Genomic DNA, 20,871 nt, shown 5'->3' on the forward strand with positions numbered 1-20,871 from the left:
GGAAAGTACTGAAGATCAGAGGGACCTTGGTGTGCATATCAATAGATCTCTGAGAGTAGCAGGGCAGGTGGTAAGGTGGCTAAGAAGGCATATGGGATACTTCCGTTTATTAGCCAAGGCATAGAATATAAGAGCAGGGAGGTTATGCTAGAACTGTATAAAACACTGGTTAGGCCACAACTGGAGTACTGCATGCAGTTCTAATCACCACATTATAGGAAGGATGTGATTACACTTGAGAAGGTGCAAAGGAGATTTACCAGGATACTGCCTGGGCTGGAGAGTCTGAGCTACAAGGAAAGATTGGATAGGCTGGGGTTGTTTTCCTTGGGGCTGTGAAGGTTGAGAGGGGACCTGATAAAGGTGTATAAGGTTATGAGGGACATAAATAGGGTGAATAGGAAGGCATTTTTTCTATTAGTTAGGGGGTCAATACCCAGGGGGCATAGTTTTGAGGTAAGTGGTAGAAGGCTAAGAGGGGAGTTGAGGAGAAATTTCTTCACCCAGAGGGTAGTGGGAATCTGGAACTCACTGCTTGAAAGGGTGGTTGAGTCAGAAACTCTCGTAACATTTAAGAATTATTTAGACATTCACTTGCATTGCCATAGCCTCTAGGTCAAGTGCTGGAAAATGGGATTGGTGTTGTCAGATCTTTGTTCACCGGCGCGGACACGATGGGCTGAATGGCCTCCTTCAGTGCTGTAAACATCCATGAAACTTCCTAAACTAACATATCACCTTGTCCTACCACATGACCTCTTAATAACACATGTTTACTGATTATCCAAGTTGTTCCTTCCAAAATGCATAATTTCTCAAATATCCACACTAATTCAGACGTGTTCAGTAAAACACATGGGGGAGAATTTCCCCACTGTGCGGGGGCGGGTGGGAGTGGGCTCGCATCTGATCGGCGCCCCCCATTGGGTCCGTGCTGCCATTTTATTTAGGCGGGCCAGTTAAGGCCCACCCAGTGTGATGCACACCTGGAAGCACTGAGCGCTCCCTGTGCGGGCGGTGGTGGTGGGGAGTGTTCCCTGAGTTGGGACCTGTGTGAGCATCAGCTGGGGCATGTCAATGAATTTTTAAAAAAAATTTATACAGCTTATAAACCCTTCATGAAACCTCACCCTGCCTGTGGATGAGGTTCTTTGAAAAATGTGAAGGCCGGCTGGGCTCTCCGTCTGCCGCCAACCTTAAGTTTGGACGGGCAGCTCAATTTTTTGCTTTAGTTAGTTTTTAACAGGCCTTAATAGGCCTTTGACAGTTCGGCAGGCACACAGCCGACTCAGGCCCCACCCCTGCTCGCCATGCCGAAAACCCTGCCACAGAAGCAGGTTTGTCATACTTTAAGACAATCTATTGAGGAAGTACAGTCAGAGCTGAATATTTACTTTCATTTGTTATCTATGAGCCATTATTTGGATTTGGACCAATCAATGTTTTACAAGCAGCGAAATTCAAATTTCAAACAGCAGAGTTTGAAAGTGTATTTATTACAGCTGCTGGGAGTGTGAGGTACAGACTGCTGTGAATGCAGTGTGCTACTGAACAAATAGCTACAGAGGGAGTTATAACAGTTTCCCAACATCAGTGGCTGCTGAGCTTGGCTGAAGCAAGTTTAATGAGGGAGTGAGAAAAAGAAGAAAAGGAGTGAACAAGAGGGAGAAGAATAGACACACAGATAGAGAAAAACAACGAGGCAAGCAGGAGAACAGAGAGACAGAGATGGAGAGACAAAGAGGCAGAATGTGAGGGACATAGAGAGAGAGAGTAACAGCCAAAGAGACAGAGTCAGATAAAGAGAAAGAATGAGAAATGGACAGAAAGAAAGCAAAATATAGAGGCAGAGTGAGAGATGAGCAACAGAGAGATGGACAGAGGGAGGCATACACATAGAGAGAGAGTCTGTGAGACAGGCAGAGAGCAGAGAGAGAGATGTGAGAGACACAGAGACAGAAAGTGAGCGAGAGAAACAGCAAGAGACAAAGAGAGTAAGACACAGAGAGAGGTGAAGAGTGAGAGCTAGAGAAATATAAAGTGAAAGAGAGAGAGAGAGAGGGAGGAGGGAGAAGAACGATAGTGGTAACAGTTTAGAGAGACGGTGATGCAAGTTGCAAGAGGTCCGTGGGATTACACATGGCAGCTTGTCATGACCAGAAAGCAGTGCCTCTCAGTGTAGTGCTTGGAAGAATGCTGAATATCAAAGGGGAGTCGGAGGGACTACAGACTCTGGGGATTGTGGTGGTAGTGTGTACATCACTGAAACTTCTACACTTTCTCGGACTCATTGATTTCTCTGACAGTAAGTCAGCCTCTCAGCTCTTTCTTTGCCTTTCTCAGTCCTTATTTTGTAATGAGTTTAACAAACATGTGGTAGTTAATACTGTAAACTGCTCTCACTGTTTCCGGGGCCTCCAGCAGCTTCCCTCATTTTACTGAGAGTTATTTTCAGTTGCAGTTGTCACTGTGAGGGGGTTTGATCCCCATGGTGCTGGCAGTGTCTCAGTCTGTGCCTGTGTCTGCTCAGGGTTCCCCTAAGTTACACACAGAAATTAGCATCACTTAAAGAAAACAAAATGCAGCACTTCCCGAAAATGGGACAGATTGACCCCGTGTCACACTTACACAGTGACAGCAGTATTCCTCCAGGTACAGCTTTAGACCACGACACTGCAGGCATTGGGATCCTAAAGGAAAGTCTAAATTGTGGAGGATTATTACAGGTTACGAGGAAACAGAGAGGCTTCAATATTTATGGGAAGAGAGAAATGGAACAGGGTAGCGTGGTAGCAAAGACGGATGCTGTAAATCTCGAAAAGGTGGAGGTGTCTCCGATATTAACAGCAGGATGTCTTATCATCTGCTTCTTTCACTTCAACCCTTTTCAGTCTGGCTGGCTGTCTGGTGAAGAAGTCTGCAGCCAGAAGACAGACCAGGACACCTAAAAGGACAGGGGCAGGGGCAAACCACAGCCACCGGGAGGAAGGGAGCTGGAGATTCGAGATGGATGTTGGGACCTGCAGTTTGGGGAGAAGTAACAGTGAACTCAGCAGAGAAGAGAGAGGCTGTGATTGGGAGAAAGGAAGCCAAGGCTGTCTTTGTGGGAGGAGGGGGTAGATCTGCATCTGGCGGGGGTAGTGTTACACCTGGGGGATATGCCTGGGAGGGTTACAACCGGAGATAGATCTGAAGGGTAAAGCTGGGGGTAAACCTGGGGGCTACAGCTGGAGTGAGATCTGGGGGATACAGTTGGGGGTACACTTTAGGGGGTTCAACTGGAGGGTGAAGCTAGGGGTTACACCTGGTGGGGGGGGGGGGAGCGTTGGTGGGGGGTTACAGCTGGCGGGGGGGGGAAGGTTACAGCTGGGTGTGTTACAGCTGAGGGGTTACAGCTGAGTGGGTTAGAGCTGACTAGGTTACAGCTGTGGGGGGGTTCTGCTGGGTGGGTCACAGCTGGGTGGTTTACAGCTGGGTGGGTTACAGCTGAGTCGGTTACAGCTGAGGGGTTACTGCTGGGGGGTTTCAGCTGGGTGGGTTCCAGCTGAGTGGTTCCAGCTGAGTGGGTTACAGTTGGGGTGGGTTACAGCCGAGTGGATTACAGCTGAGTGGATTACAGCTGAGTGGGTTACAGCTGAGGGGTTACAGCTGAGTGGATTGCAGTTGGGGTGGGTTACAGCTGAGTGGGTTACAGCAGAATGGGTTACAGCTGAGTGGGTTACAGCTGAATGGGTTACTGTTGGGTGGGTTACAGTTGAGTGTGTTACTGTTGGGGGGTGGGAGTTCAGCTGGGTGGGTTACAGCTGAATGGGTTACTGTTGGGTGGGTTACAGTTGAGTGTGTTACTGTTGGGGGGTGGGGGTTCAGCTGGGTGGGTTACAGCTGAATGGGTTACAGCTGGGGTGGGTTACAGCTGAGTGGGTTACAGTTGGGGGGGTTTCAGCTGGGTGGGTTACAGCTGAGGGGGTTACTGTTGGGCGGGTTACGGCTGAGTGGGTTACAGCTGAGGGGTTACAGCTGATTGGGTTACAGCTGGGGGCGGTTCAGCTTGGAAGGTTACAGCTGAGGGGCTTCAGCTGGCTGGGTTACAGCTGGGGGGGGGTGTTCAGCTGTGTGGGTTACAGCTAACGCGTTACAGCTGAGGGGGTTCAGCTGGGTGGGTTACAGCTGATTGGGTTACAGCTGGGTGGGTTACAGCTGGGTGGGTTACAGCTGGGTGGGTTACAGCTGGGGGTGGGTTACAGTTAGGGTGGGTTGCAGCTGAGTGGGTTACAGCTGGGTGGTTTACAGCTGGAGGGTTACAGCTGGGGTGGTTCAGCTGAGGCGGGGTTCAGCTGAGGAGGGTACAGATGAGGGAGGGTACAGCTGGGGGGTACAGCTGGGGGGGTATAGCTGGAGAGTTACAGCTGGGGGGCTACAGCTGAGCGGGTTCAGCTGGGTGGGTTACAGCTGGGGGTGTTCAGCTGGCTGGGTTACAGCTGGGGGGGTTCAGCTGGGTGGATTACAGCTAACGGGTTACAGCTGAGGGGGTTCAGCTGGGTGGGTTACAGCTAACGGGTTACAGCTGATTGGGTTACAGCTGGGTGGGTTACAGCTGGGTGGGTTACAGCTGGGGGTGGGTTACAGTTAGGGTGGGTTACAGCTGCGGGGTTGCAGCTGAGTGGGTTACAGCTGTGTGTGTTACAGTTGGGGGGGTGGGTTACAGTTGAGTGGGTTACAGTTGGGGGGAGGGCTTACAGCTCAGGGGTTAGAGCTAAGTGGGTTACAGCTGAGTGAGTTACAGCTGGGTGGGTTACAGCTGAGTGGGTTACAGCTGGGTGGGTTACAGCTGAGTGGGTTACAGTTGGGGGGGGTTACAGCTGAGGGGTTACAACTGAGTTATTTAAAGCTGAGGGGCTACAGCTGAGTGGATTACAGCTGAGGGGTTACAACTGGGGGGGTTCAGCTGGGTGGGTTACAGCTGAGGGGGGTCTTACAGCTGAGAGGGTTCAGCTGGGTGGGTTACAGCTGGAGGGTTACAGCTGGGGTGGTTCAGCTGAGGCAGGGTTCAGCTGAGTAGGTTACAGCTGGGGGGTACAGCTGAGGGAGGGTACAGCTGGGGGGGTACAGCTGGGGGGGTACAGCTGGAGAGTTACAGCTGGGGGGTACAGCTGAGGGAGGGTACAGCTGGGGGGGATACAGCTGAGGGGGGTACAGTTGAGGGGGTACAGCTGGGGGGTGTACAGCTAGAGGGTTACAGCTGGGGGGGATCAGGTTGGGGATGGGTTACAGTAATTAATAAATTTAAATCAGGTCTTGATTGGACAATGGAAGCCTGATTTAAATATGCTAATGAAGCATCCCACCTTTCTCAGGCAGGTCATAGGTTGCTGCAGAAATGGCCCCAGATGTGGAGAGGGTGGTAAGGAGCCTGTTCCCTGACTTTTAATCTTTCCTGTGTCCAGGACATTTATCACCTCCAAGCTGAACTGAGTGGCATTATATTTCTGGGCACCATGCTACTTAAAAGAAACTCTTATTCCTGCCCTTGCCACCCCATCCACCACCGGCTCCCTGTGCCCTGCCTCCTGCTTTTGGCACACCAAGCCCCTACCCCCTCACCTAATGCACCTCCCCTGGATCCCTGCACATTGCCCCCTGCCAGATCCCTATCTGCCTCTCAGAAAACCCACCAAAGTCCCAAACCCCCAGCCCCCCTCACCCCGCCCCATACGCCCCCTCCCCCGTCGTGTTTTTCTAATGGTATAAAGGCACCAAACACTCATAAGGGATTGTGTAAACACATTGAGGATTTATTTACTGAGACTAGGCACAGATGAACATTTATACAGACGTAGAAAATTGAAGACATCAGCTGCAGGGCTGTGTGTGCCATGCTCTACTCCCAGGCCAAAGTGGCACTGAGACTGGGTCACATGACTTACTTCCTCCAACACCCTCCACCTCTCACAGAACTCCATGCCCCTGAAACCTGGATTCAATGACCCCCACCAACTTCCCAACCCCTGACTCACCTCCCACAATTTTGCATACATATGCCACCCCACCCACCCACCCCCCCACCTCCCCCCACCCCACCACCCCCCCGAACCCTCCCGGCCAGCCCCCATCCCGCTGTATCCACTGCCTTGACCGGACAGCTGGGATGCACAGTGGTCATAAATGCCAGTGTATCTGATTGTAAGCAGGACCTGCCCAGCAGCTGGTTTAAAGATTGTGGCTGGCTGTGAGAGTTTGCTGGACCCATGCGTAAGGGCAGTGCCTGTACTCAATCAGGCTGACAGCAGTAAGAGATTGAGCAATGAGGGGTACTTCAATATAATCCCCACTGTGCGTACATTAGTGCGATGTTCTGAAAAAATCTCCAGCATATCATTTCTCAAGGAGGTATATAATTAGAGTGAAGCGTGATGGATTAACCAGACTCACTGCATGGTTTGATCTTCCATCAGCAGGAATCCAGCCTGCACCGTCAACATTCACACTTAATTATTCATTGTGAAGGGAACGTATGGAAGCAATTCAAATAACCACTCCCAGGATCTCACACTAAATATATATAGCAGAAAGGGAGGATGTCAACAAATGATGTCAACAAACAGAGAGCACCGGCTCTAGCTGTGGGTTCTCAAGGAATATTTAGTATAGGATCTCAGTGGCACTGAGGGAGTGCTGCACTGTCAGAGAGTCGGAACTGAGGGAGTGCTGCACTGTCAGAGTGTCAGTGCTGAGGGAGTGCTGCACTGTCAGAGTGTCAGTACTGAGGGTACTGAGGGAGTGCTGCATGGTCAGAGAGTCAGTACTGAGGGAGCTCTGCACTGTCGAAGGGTTAGTACTGAGGGAGTGCCGCACAGTCGGAGGGTCAGTACAGAGGGAGCGCTGCACTGCCGGAGGGTGAGTACTGAGGGAGCACTGCACCGTTGGGTGAATCAGCCCTTTTCTATTACTGATGAGACCACATCTGGTGTACTGGTCTCCTTATTTAAGGAAAGATGTAAATGAGTTTGAAGCAGTTAGAGAAGGTTTACTATTCTAATACCAGGAATGGGTGGGTTGTCTTATGCGGAAAGGTTGGACAGACAAGGCTTCTATCCACTGGAGTTTAGAGGAGTAAGAGGTGATGTGATTGAAACCTTTAAGATCCTGAGGGGTCTTGACAGGGTGGATGCAGAGAGGATGTTTCCTCTTGTGGGAGAATCTAGAACTAGGGGTCACTGTTTAAAAATGAGGGGTCGCTCATTTAAGACAGAGGAGGAGAATTTTTTTTTTCACTCAGAGTGTCTTGAGTCTCTGGAACTCTCTTCCTCAAAAGGCGATGGAAGCAGAGTCTTTAAATATTTTTAAGGCAGAACGAGATAGATTCTTGATTAACAAGGGGGTGAAAGGTTATCAAGGACAGGCTGGAAGTTACAGTTAGATCAGACGTGATCTTATTGAATGGTGGAGCAGGCTCGAGGGGCCAAATGGCCTTGTCCTGCTCCTAATTTATATGTTCATATCAGTAGAAATCTTGCAACTTTCCAAACCATGTCACAAAAAGGTTCACCTATAACGAGTGGCGTATTCTACAGTATCATCAATATTGTAATGTGGGAAATGTGGCAGCCAAATCCCTCAAAAGCAGTGCTAAAACAGGATGGAGAATTCTTTTAGGTGATGTGGTTGAGGGACAAACAACGTCCAGGACATTGCAAAAGCTCATTGCTCCTTTGAAATAGTATTGTAGCAACTTTGAACCAGGCAGTCTGGGGCCTTGGTATAACACTGTACCTGAGACGGCTCCTTCAACAATAGAGTTCTTCATCAGTAATATTATAAAATGATAAGAAATTGGAGCAGGAGCAGGCAATTTAGCCCGCCGAGCCTACTGCACTATTCAATAATCATGGCGGATCTGATTGTGGCTTTAACTGCACTTTCCTGCCTGGCCTCCATAAGCCTTAACGCTGGAGAATCTGTTGAACTCGGCCTTGAATATATTCAATGAGCTTCCCTCCACTGCTCTCTGGGGAGGAGAATTTCAAAGACTAATGACCTTCTGAGAAGAAATTCCTGTTCATCTCCATCTAAAATGGGAGACTGCCTATTTGCCCTAGAGTTGCAGCCTGGCTCATGAGTTCAAGTCTCTGGTGTAGGACCAGAAGTCATAAGCAGATATTTAAGCCCATATCCTAGCTGACAATGTGCTGTGGGGACATGGCAATGCTGCGCTGCCCACTTAGCCCCTTGTCATTTGTGGGTCTGGCTATGCAGCCTTCAGTGATCACACTTATCTAGGCTACGACAGCAGTGGCAATTTTTCAAGTAGCTAGTTTGTAGAGGAGCTGTGTTTTTCCAATGTGAATGATGCTGAGATACCTGTGTAATATGGCCTGCTGCTTCATAAACACCAAATCGTTCCCTTTCCTCTGAGTTCAGAAAGTCAAATAAGCTCAAGCAGCACGCTCATTTCTTTGTTGTGATCAGTCCCTTTCCAATCTATACAACTAGGCACAAAATCACCTTTCTGCTCAAACCCTCACCAACTCTCCATTGACTCGAGGCTTGACTATTCCAGTGAGTTCCTGGCTGGTATCCCATCTTCTACCCTCCATATTGTATTTCATCCAAATCTCTGCTGCCCATGTCCAAACTCACTCAGAGTCCAGTTCCCCTTTCAACCGCTGTGCTCACTGACCTACCCTGGCTCCTGGTCAAACAACATCTCAATTTTAAAATTCTCCTCCTTGTTATCAAATCCCTCCATGACCTCTCCCCTCCCTAACTCTGTAATCTCCTACAGCTCCACAACCCCCCCCCAGATATCTACAATCCTCTAATTCCAGCCTCTTGAACATCCCCAATTTTAATCACTCCACCACTGGTGGCCGTGCCTTCAGCTACCTTGGCCCCAAGCTCTGGAATTCCCTCCCTAAACTTCTCCACCTCTCCACCTCACTCTCCTCCTTTAAGAGGTTCCTTTTAATGCCTCAGACCCCTGACCTTATGCAGCTCAGAGACAGACGTTTTAACTATATAATGTGAAGTGCCTCAGCTTTACCAATGCTACATAAATGGAAGCTGTTGATGTTGTTTAGCCAATCAGCAATAGAGTTCCTGACAGGAAGTGCACCAGTGTGAGGAATAATCAACATGGAATGATCTAAGCTTGTTCATGTTGCTTAGCCAGTCACCAATAGAGTTCCTGACAGGAAGTGCACCAGTGTGAGGAATAATCGACAACATGGAATGATCTAAGCTATGAGCTGGATCAAGAATAGCCTCTTCAACTATGAATGCTCTTCTCATAAACATGAATAAACACAGAGTATTTTGATTATCAGTAATAAATATACTGATCAGAACACTGACATCAACCTCCAGCAATAAACCTGTGGAAATATTATACTCATTACCAGATCAAGAAGATTGATTGGTTCGGTAAGTAAAGTTTGTGATCTGTATCTGTACAAACCGAATTAATCAGCACATTCTGTTTTGAGAGAAGTGCTGCAATGCGCTGAAATAGCTGATAAAGAGAAGTGTTCAATCACACGTGTATAGATTAGGGTGAAGAACTGAGATTAGTGAGGTGGATGGTGAGACACACTGTTTAACAAATTCATGATCTCTCCCTGAGCGGAGGCTAAAAATTAATGAATATAAACAGGAATGTCACCATCCAAATCAGATTAAATGTGGCTATCATCAGGGCATGTGTAGAGGATACACCAGTAGCTCAGTTCACAGAAAGAGCACAAGGCACTGAATTAATACAGGAACATGGTTACAAGATACTGATTTAATACAGGAACACATTTACTAGACACTGATTTAATACAGGAACACATTTGCAATACATTGATTTAATACAGGAACACAGCTACAAGGCACAGTTACAAGATGCTGATATAATAGAGGAACACAGTTACAAGACACTGATTTAATGCAGGAGCACAGAGACAAACACTGATTTAATACAGGAACACAGCTATAAGAGACAGTTTCAAGATACTTATATAATACAGGAACACAGTAACAAGACACTGATTTAATGCAGGAATATAGTCACACAGCACTGATTTAATGCAGGAACACAGTTACAACACACTAACTTAATACAGGAACACTGTCACAAGACACTGATTTAATACAGGAAGACCATAAGACCATAGGGCCATAAGAGCAGAAATTAGGCCCTTAGGCCCATCGAGTCTGCTCCACCATTCATTCATGGCTGGTAAGTTTCTCAACCCCATTCTCCCACCTTCTCCCTGTAACCTTTGATCCCCTTACCAATCAAGAACCTATCTATCTCGGTCTTAAATACACTCAATGACCTGGCCTCCACAGCCTTCTGTGGCAATGAATTTCATAGATTCAGCACTCTCTGGCTAAAGTAGTTTCTCCTCATCTCTGTCCTAAAAGGTCTTCCCTTTACTCTGAGGCTATGCCCTCGGGTCCTAGTCTCTCCTACTAAATCCACTAGTCACTGGCCGCCATCCTGAGAAGGACTTCCTTATCCCCACTCTCTGCCTCCTGCCAGACAGCCAATCTTCTATCCATGCTAGTACCTTGCCTCTAACAGCATGTGCTCTTATCTTATTGAGCAGCTTCCTGTGCGGCACCTTGTCAAAGGCCTTCTGGAAGTCCAAGTAGATAACATCCATTGGCTCTCCTTTGTCTAACCTACTCGTTACTTCCTCAAAGAATTCTAACAGATTTGTCAGGCATGAACTCCCCTTGATGAAACCATGCTGACTTTGCCCTATTTTACCATGCACTTCCAAGTGTTCTGAAATCTCATCCTTAATAATGGACTCTAAAATCTTACCAACAACCGAGGTCAGGCTAATCGGCCTGTAATTTCTCATCTTTTGCCTCATTCCCTTCTTAAACAGGGGGTTACATTAACGATTTTCCAGTCCTCTGGGACCCTCCCTGACTCCAGTGATTCCTGAAAGATCATCACTAATGCCTCCACTATCTCTTCAACTATCTCCTTCAGAACTCTGGGGTGTAATCCATCTGGTCCAGGTGATTTATCCACCTTCAGACCTCTCAGTTTTCCTAGCAATTTCTGCCTGGTAATGGCCACTATACTCACCTCTGCCCCCCGACTCTCTTGAACTTTGGCGATGTTACTCCTGTCTTCCACCGTGAAGTACCTATTCAGTTCCTCCGCCATTTCTTTGTTCCGCACTACTACTTACCCAGCGTCATTTTCCAGTGGCCCAATGTCCACTTTTGCCTCTCTCTTACCCTTTATATATCTAAAAAAAACTCTTGCAATCTTCTTTTATATTGCTAGCTAGTTTACCCTAATATTTAATCTTCTGCCTCCTTATTTCTTTTTAGTTGTCCTCGGTTGGTCTTTGTAGGCTTCCCAATCTCCTGGTTTTTGACTGTTCTTTGCCATATTGTATGCTTTCTCTTTAGCTTTTATGCCATCCCTGACTTCCCTTGTCAGCCTTGGTTGCCTCAGACTCCCTTTAGTATGCTTCTTCTTCCTAGGGATGAATTCTTGCTGTGTCAAAAACACAGTCACAAGAAACTGATTTAATACAGGAACATTGTCACAAGATACTAATTTAATACAGGAACCCAGTCACAAGACATTGATTTAGTACAGGTATATAGTCACAAACACTGAGTTAATGCAGGAACACAGTTACAAGACACAGTTACAAGACATTAATTTAATATGGGAACACATTTACTAGACACAGATTTAATACAGGAACACAGTCACAAAACATTGATTTAATACAGGAATACAGGTACTAGACACTGACTTAATACAGGAACGCAATTAAAAGACACAGGTTTAATGCAGGAATGCAGTTATGAGACACTGATTTAATACAGGAACTTATTTACTAGACACTGATTTAATGCAGGGACACAGTTACAAGACAGTCATTTAATAAAGGAGCATGGACACAAACACTGATTTCATACAGGAACACATTTACAATATACTGATTTAATACAGGAACACAGTCACAAATGCTGATTTAATACAGGAACACAGTTACAAGACACTGATTAAATAGAGGGACACAGTTGCAAACACTGGTTTAATACAGGAACACAGTTAGAAGACACTGATTTAATACAAGAATATAGTCACAAGACACTGATTTAATAAAGGAACACAGTCACAAGAAACTGATTTAATACAGGAACTCAGTTGTAAGACACTGATTTAATAGAGGAACAAAGTCAAAAGACACTGATTTAATACAGGCACACAGTTACAAGGCACTGATTTAATACAGGAACACAGTTACAAGACACTGATTTAATAGAGGAACACAGTTACAAGATACTGATTTAATAAAGTAACACAATCACAAGGCACAGATTTAAAACAGGAAGACTGCTATGAGACGCAGTTACAAGACAGTGATACAATTCAGGAACACAGTCACAGGCCACTGATTTAATAGAGTAACACAGTCACAATGCAATGGTTTAATAGAGTAACATAGTTACAAGACACTGATTTACTACAGGAACACAGCTACAAGACACTGATTTAATACAGGACCACAGACATATAGCACTGATTTAATAGAGTAACACAGTTGCAAGACACTGATTTACTACGGGAACACAGCTATGTGACACAGTTACAAGACAATGATATAATACAAGAACACTGTTACAAGACACTGATTTCATACAGGAACACAGTCACAAGGCACTGCTTTAATGCAGTAACACAGTCATAAGACACTGATTTAATACAGGAACACAGTAAGAAGAAAGTGATTTAATCCAGGAACAGTTACATGAAGCTGATTTAACACAGGAACACAGTTACAAGACAATGATTTAATATAGGAACAGAGTTACAAGACACAGATTTAATTGAGGAACACAGTTACAGGATGCTGATTTAATACAGGAAAATAGTCATAAGACACAGATTTAATGCAGGAGCACAGTCAGAAGACATTGATTTAATACAGGAACACAGTTACAAGACACTGATTTAATACAGGAACACAGCTATTAGACACAGTTACAAGGCACTGAAATAATATAGGAACACTGTCACAAGACTTTGATTTAATACAGGAAAACAGCTAAGTGACACAGTTACAAGACACTGATATAATGCAGGAACACAGATACAAGGCACTAATTTAATAAAAGAACACAGTCACAAGACACTGATTTAATGCAAGAAGAAAGTCACAAGACAGTGATTTAACATAGGAATACAGCTACAGGACACTGATGTAATACAGGAAAACAGTTACATAACACTGATTTAATACAGGAACACAGTTACAGGACAATGACTTAATACAGGAACACAGTCACAAAGCACTGACTTAATAGATTAAGACAATTACAAGACATGGAAATAAGAGAGTAACAAAGTCAAAAGGCATTGATTTAATACGAGAACACAGCTATGAGACACAGTTACACAACACTGATATAATACAGAAACACAGTTACAAGGCACTGATTTAATTAAGGAGCACTGTCACAAGACGCTGATTTTATACAGGAGCATAGTTAAAATGCACTAATTTAATAGAGCAGCATAGACACAAGAAACTGATTTTTCAGTGGAACCCAGTGAGAAGACAATGATTTAATACAGGAACACAGTTACAAGACACTGAATATACAGGAACAGAGTTACAAGACATTGATTTAACAGAGGAATACAGTTACAGGGCACTGATTTAATACAGGAACACAGTTACAAGAAACTGATTTTTTTTAGAGGAACCCAGTCACAAGACACTGATATAGTAGAGGAGCAAAGTTAGAAGGCACTGATTTAATACAGGTACACAGTCGCCTGGCACTGATTTAATACAGGAACACAGTTATAAGACACTGATTTAACACAGGAACAGAGTTACAAAACAATGATTTCATACAGGAACACAATCAGAAGCACTGATTTAATACAGGAACATAGTCACAAGGCACTGATTTAATAGAGTAACACAGTTACAAGACAATGATTTAATACAGGAACACAGCTATGAGACCGTTATAAGACAGTGATATAATTCAGGAACACAGTCACAAGACACTGATTTAATAGAGTAACACATTCACAATGCAATGGTTTAATAGAGAAACATAGTTGCAAGACACTGAATTTCTACAGGAACACAGCTACAAGACACTGATTTAATACAGGACCACAGACACAAGGCACTGATTTAATAGAGTAACACAGTTACAAGACACTGATTTAATACAGGGACACAGTAAGAAGAAACTGATTTAATCCAGGAACACAGTTACATGAAGCTGATTTAACACAGGAACACAGTTACAAGACAATGATTTAATATAGGAACACAGTTACAAGACACTGATTTAACAGAGGAATATAGTTACAAGGCACTGATTTAATACAGGAACACAGTTACAAGAAACTGATTTTTTTAGAGGAACCCAGTCACAAGACACTGATATAGTTGAGGAACAATGTTAGAGGACACTGATTTAATACAGGAACAGAGTCGCAAGGCACTGATTTAATACAGGAACACAGTTATAAGACTGATTTAATACAGCAACAGAGTTACAAAACACTGATTTCATACAGGAACACAATCACAAGCAGTGATTTAATACAGGAAAATAGTCACAAGGCACTGATTTAATAGAGTAACACAGTTACTAGACAGTGATTTAATAAAAGAACATAGCTATGAGACAGAATTACATGACATTGATTTAATAGAGGAACACAGTTACAAGATCCTAATTTAATAGAGTAACACAGTCATGAGGCACTGATTTCATACAGGAACACAGCTATGAGACACCATTACAAGACACTGATATAACTCAGGAACACAGTCACAAGACACTGATTTAACAGAGTTACACAGTCATAATGCAATGGTTTAATAGAGTAACATAGTTACAAGACAGTGATTTACTACCGGAACACAGCTACAAGACACTGATTTAATACAGGACCACAGACACAAAGCACTGAATTAATAGAGTAACACAGTTACAAGACATTGATATAAAACAGGAACACAGTTAAAAGACATTGATTTAATAGATTAACACAGTTACAAGACACTGATTTCATAAAGGAACACAGCTATGAGACACAGTTACAAGACAATGATATAATACAGAGCACAGTCACAAGACACTGATTAAATACAGGAACAAAGTAAAAAGGCACTGCTTTAATACAGGAACACAGTCATAAGGCACTGATTTAATAGAAGTAAAACAGTCACAAGACACTGATTTAATATAGGAACACAATAAGAAGACACTGATTTAATCCAGGAACATAGTTACAAGAAGCTGATTTAACACAGGAACACAGTTACAAAACAATGATTCAATATGGGAACACAGTTACAAGACACTGCTTTAATGCAGGAACGCAGGAATGCAGTTACGAGACACTGATTTTATACAGGAACTCATTTACAATACACAGATTCAATACAGGAACACAGTTACAAGACAGTGATTTAATACAGGAGCATGGACACAAACACTGATTTAATACAGGAACTCATTTACAATACACTGATTAAATGCAGGAACACAGTAACAAATGCTGATTTAATACAGGAGCACAATTACAAGATACTTATTAAATAGAGGGACACAGTTGCAAACACTGGTTTAATACAGGAACACGGTTACAGGACAATTATTTAATACAGGAATTTTGTCACAAGACAATGATTTAATAAAGGAACACAATTACAAGAAACTGATTTAATACAGGAACACAGGTGTAAGGCACAAATTTAATAGAGGAACACAGTCAAAAGACACTGATTTAATACAGGCACTCAGTTACAAGGCACTGATTTAATAGATGAACACAGTTACAAGACACTGATTTAATAGAGGAACACAGTTACAAGATACTGATTTAATAGAGTAACACATTCAAAATGCAATGGTATAATAGAGTAACATAGTTACATGGCACTGATTTACTACAGGAACACAGCTGCAAGACAATGATTTAATACAGGACCACGGCTATGAGACACAGTTACAAAACCCTGATATAAAACAGGTACATAGTTACAAGAAACTGATTTAATAAAGGAACACGGCTATGAGACACAGTTACAAGACAATGATATAATACAGGAACACAGTCACTAGACACTGATTAAATACAGGAACACAGTCACAAGGCACTGGTTTAATACAGGAACACAGTAAAAAGGTACTGATTTAATACAGGAATACAGCTATGAGACAACGTAACAATACTCTGATTTAATACAGGTATATAGTCACAAGACCCTGATTTAATAGAGTAACACATTCACAATGCAATGGTTTAATAGCGTAACACTGTCACAAGACACCGATTTAATAGAGTAACACAGTCACAATGCAATGGTTTAATAGAGTAACACAGTTACAAGACACTGATATAAAACAGGAACACAGTTACAAGAAATTGATTTGGTAGAGTAATACAGGTAAAAGACACTGATTAAATAAAGGAACAGAGCTATGAGACACAGTTACAAGACAATAATATAATACAGGAACACAGTTAGAAGGCACTGATTTAATACAGGAACACAATCACAACACACTGATTTCATACAGGAATACAGTCACAAGGCACTGATTTAATAGAAGTAAAACAGGCACAAGACACTGATGTAATACAGGAACACAGCTATGAGACACAGTTACAAGGCACTGATATAATACAGGAACACAGTCACAAGGCATTGATTTAATAGAGCAAGACAGTTACAAGACACTGATTTAATAGAGTAACACAGTCATAAGACACTGATTTAATACAGGAACACAGTTACCAGAAGCTGATTTAACACAGGAACAGAGTTACAAGAAACAGATCTTTTTAGAGCAACCCAGTCACAAAATACTGGTGTAGTAGAGGAACAAAGTTAGAGGACACTGATATAATACAGGAAGAGAGTCACAAGCAATGATTTAATAGAGTAACACAGTCACAAAACAATGATTTTATACAGGAACATAGCTATGAGACACAGTTACATGACACTGATATAATGCAGGAACACAGTCACAATGCACTGATTTAATAGAGTAAAACAGTTACAAGACACTGATTTAATACAGGAACTCAGTCACAAGGCATGGATTTAATAGAGGAAGACAGTTACAAGACAGTGATTTATGGGAGTAACACAGTCATATCACAGTGATTTAATACAGAAACACAGTAAGAAGACATTCATTTAATCCCGGAACACAGTTATAAGAAGGTGATTTAACACAGGAACACAGTTACAAAACAATGAATTAATACAGGAACACAATTACATGACATGGATTTAATACAGGAACACACTTATAATACATTGATTTAATACAGGAATGCAGTTACAAGACACTGATTTAATGCAGGAATGTAGTTACAAAACACTGATTTAATACAGAAACTCATTTACAATGCACTGATTTAATACAGGAACACAGTCACAAATGCTGATTTAATACAGGAACACAGTTAAAAGACCCTGATTTAACACAGGCATATAGGCAAAAGACACTGATTTCATACAGGCACAGAGTTCCAGAAGACTGAGCTAATACAGGAACACAGTCACAAAGCACTGATTTAATAGAGTAACACAGTTACAAGACACTGATTTAAGAGAGTAACACAGTCAAAAGACACTGATTTAATACGGGAACATAGCTATGAGACACAGATACACAACACTGATATAATACAGAAACACAGTTAAAGGCACTGATTTAACTGAGGAGCACTGTCACAAGACGCTGATTTTATACAGGAGCACAGTTAAAATGCACTAATTTACTAGAGCAAAATAGACAAAAGAAACTGATTTTTTTTTTAGAGGAACCCTGTCACAAGACAATGATTTATTACAGGAAAACAGTTACAAGAAACTGAATTAATACAGGAACACATTTAGAAGACACTGATTAAACAAGGAATGCAGCCATAGAGCACTGATTTAATACAGGAACACAGTTACAAGAAACTGATTTTTTTTAGAGCAACCCATTCGCAAGACACTGATATAGAAGAGGAACAAAGTTAGAGGACACTGAATTAATACAGGAACAGAGTCGCAAGGCACTGATTTAATACAGGAATACAGTTATAAGACACTGATTTAATACAGAAACAGAGTTACAAAACACTGATTTCACACAGGAACACAATCACAAGCACTGATTTAATACAGGAACATAGTCACACAGCACTGACTTATTAGAGTAACACAGTTACAAGACACTGATTTAACAGAGTAACACAGTCAAAAGACACTGATTTAATAAAGGAACACAGTTATAAGACACTGATTTAATTCAGGAGCAGTGTTACAAAACATTGATTTCTTGCAGGAACACAATCAAAAGCACTGATTTAATAAAGGAACACTGACACAAGACACTGCTTTAACACAGGAAAACAGCTTTGAGACACAGTTACAGGATACTGATATAATACAGAAACACAGTCACAAGGCACTAATTTAATAAAGGAACACAGTAACAAGGCACAAATTCATTAAAGGAACACAGTCACAAGACACTGATTTAATGCAGAAACACATTTACAGGACACTGATTTAATACGGGAACACAGTCACAAAGCACTGATTTAATAGAGAAACAAAGTTACAAGACTCTGATTTATGAGAGTAAAACAGTCAAAAGACACTGATTAAATACGGGAACACCGCTATGAGAAACAGTTACACAACACTGATATAATACATAAACACATGTAAAAGATACTGATTTAATTGAGGAGCACTGACACAAGACACTGATGTAATACAAGGCACTGATTTTATACAGGGGCACAGTTACAATGCACTAATTTACTAGAGCAACATAGACACAAGAAACTGATTTCTTTTTTTTAGAGGAAACCAATCACAAGACAATGATTTAATAAAGGAACACAGTTAGAAGACACTGTCTTACCAGAGTATTACAGTTATAGGGCACTGATTTAATACAGGAACACAGTTACAAGAAAGTGATCTTTTTAGAGCAACCAAAACACAAGACACTGATGTAGTAGAGGAACAAAGTTAGAGGACACTGATTTAATACAGGAACAGAGTCGCAAGGTACTGATTTAATACATGAACACCGTTATAAGACACTGATTTAACACAGGAAAAGAGTTACAAAACACTGATTTCATAAAGGAACACAATCACAAGCACTGATTTAATACAGGAACATAGTCACAAGGCACTGATTTAATACAGGAACACAGTTACAAGAAAGTGATCTTTTTAGAGCAACCCAGACACAAGACACTGATGTGGTAGTGGAACAAAGTTAGAGGACACTGATTTAATACAGGAACAGAGTTACAAAACACTGATTTCATACAGGAACACAATCACAAGCACTGATTTAATACAGGAACATAGTCACAAGGCACTGATTTAATAGAGTAACACAGTTACAAGACAGTGATTTAATACAGGAACATAGCTATGAGACACAGTTCCATGACACTGATATAATAAAGGAACACAGTCACCATGCACTGATTTAATAGAGTAAAACACTTCCAAGAAATTGAGTTAATACAGGAACTCAGTCAGAAGACACTGATTTAATAGGGGAAGACATTTACAAGACAGTGATTTAATAGAGTAACATAGTCATATCACACTGATTTAATACAGAAACACAGTAAGTAGACATTCATTTAATCCAGGAACACAATTATAAAAAGCTGATTTAACACAGGAATGCAGTTACAGGTGACGGATTTAATACAGGAACGCAGTTACAAGACACTGATTTAATGCAGGAATGCAGTTACAAAACACTGATTTAATAAAGGAACTCATTTACAATGCAATGATTTAATGCAGGAACACAGTCACAAATGCTGATTTAATACAGGAACAGAGTTACAAGACACGGATTAAATAGAGGGTATAGTTGCAAACACTGGATAAATACAGGAACACAGTTACAGGACACTGATTAAAAACAGGAATATAGTCAAAAGGCACTGATTTAAAACAGGCACATAGTTCCAGGACACTGAGCTAATACAGGAACACAGTCACAAAGCACTGATTTAATAGAGTAACACAGTTATAACACACAGATGTAAGAGAGTAACACAGTCAAAAGACACTGATTTAATACGGGAACACAGCTATGAGAAACAGTTACACAACACTGATGTAATACAGAAACACAGTTAAAGGCAATGATTTAATTGAGGAGCACTTTCACAGGATGCTGATTTTATTCAGGAGCACAGTTAAAATGCACTAATTTACTAGAGCAACATAGACACAAGAAACTGATTTTTTTTAGTGGAACCCCATCACAAGACATTGATTTAATACAGGAACACTGACACAAGACACTGATTTAATACAGGAAAACAGCTTTGAGACACAGTTACACATACCGATATAATACAGGAACACAGTCACAAGGCACTAATTTAATAAAGGAACACAGTCACAAGACACTGATTTAATACAGGAAAACTGCTATGAGACACAGTTACACATACCGATATAATACAGGAACACAGTCACAAGACACTAATTTAATAAAGGAACACAGTCACAAGACATTGATTTAATACAGGAACACAGTTACAGGACACAGATTTAAAACAGGAACACTGTCACAAAGCACCGATTTAATAGAGTAACACATTTAAAAGACACTGATTTAAGAGGGTATCGCAGTCAAAAGACACTGATTTAATAAGGGAACACAGCTATGAGACACAGTTACACAACACTGTATAATACAGAAACACAGTTAAAGACACTGATTTAATTGAGGAGCACTGTCACAAGAAGCTGATTTTATACAGGGGCACAGTTACAATGCATTAATTTACGAGAGCAACAC

At 42.1% G+C, this 20,871-nt stretch overlaps 1 protein-coding gene across 2 annotated transcripts in view; it reads left to right on the top strand.

Annotated features, from left to right (window-relative positions):
• Positions 1–2,193: 2,193 nt before the first annotated feature.
• Positions 2,194–20,871, top strand: part of LOC121281109 (Kv channel-interacting protein 1) — a 678,471-nt gene continuing 659,793 nt past the window's right edge. The window contains exon 1 of one of the 2 annotated variants that reach the window (XM_041193799.1): positions 2,194–2,305. In XM_041193799.1, coding sequence (XP_041049733.1) covers positions 2,194–2,305 — 112 coding nt within the window. Of the gene's footprint in view, positions 2,314–20,871 lie in introns of both variants that reach the window. The other variant, XM_041193800.1, reaches the window with a different exon arrangement.

Source organism: Carcharodon carcharias, chromosome 8, assembly GCF_017639515.1.
Source record: "Carcharodon carcharias isolate sCarCar2 chromosome 8, sCarCar2.pri, whole genome shotgun sequence".
Taxonomy (NCBI): Eukaryota; Metazoa; Chordata; class Chondrichthyes; order Lamniformes; family Lamnidae; genus Carcharodon; species Carcharodon carcharias.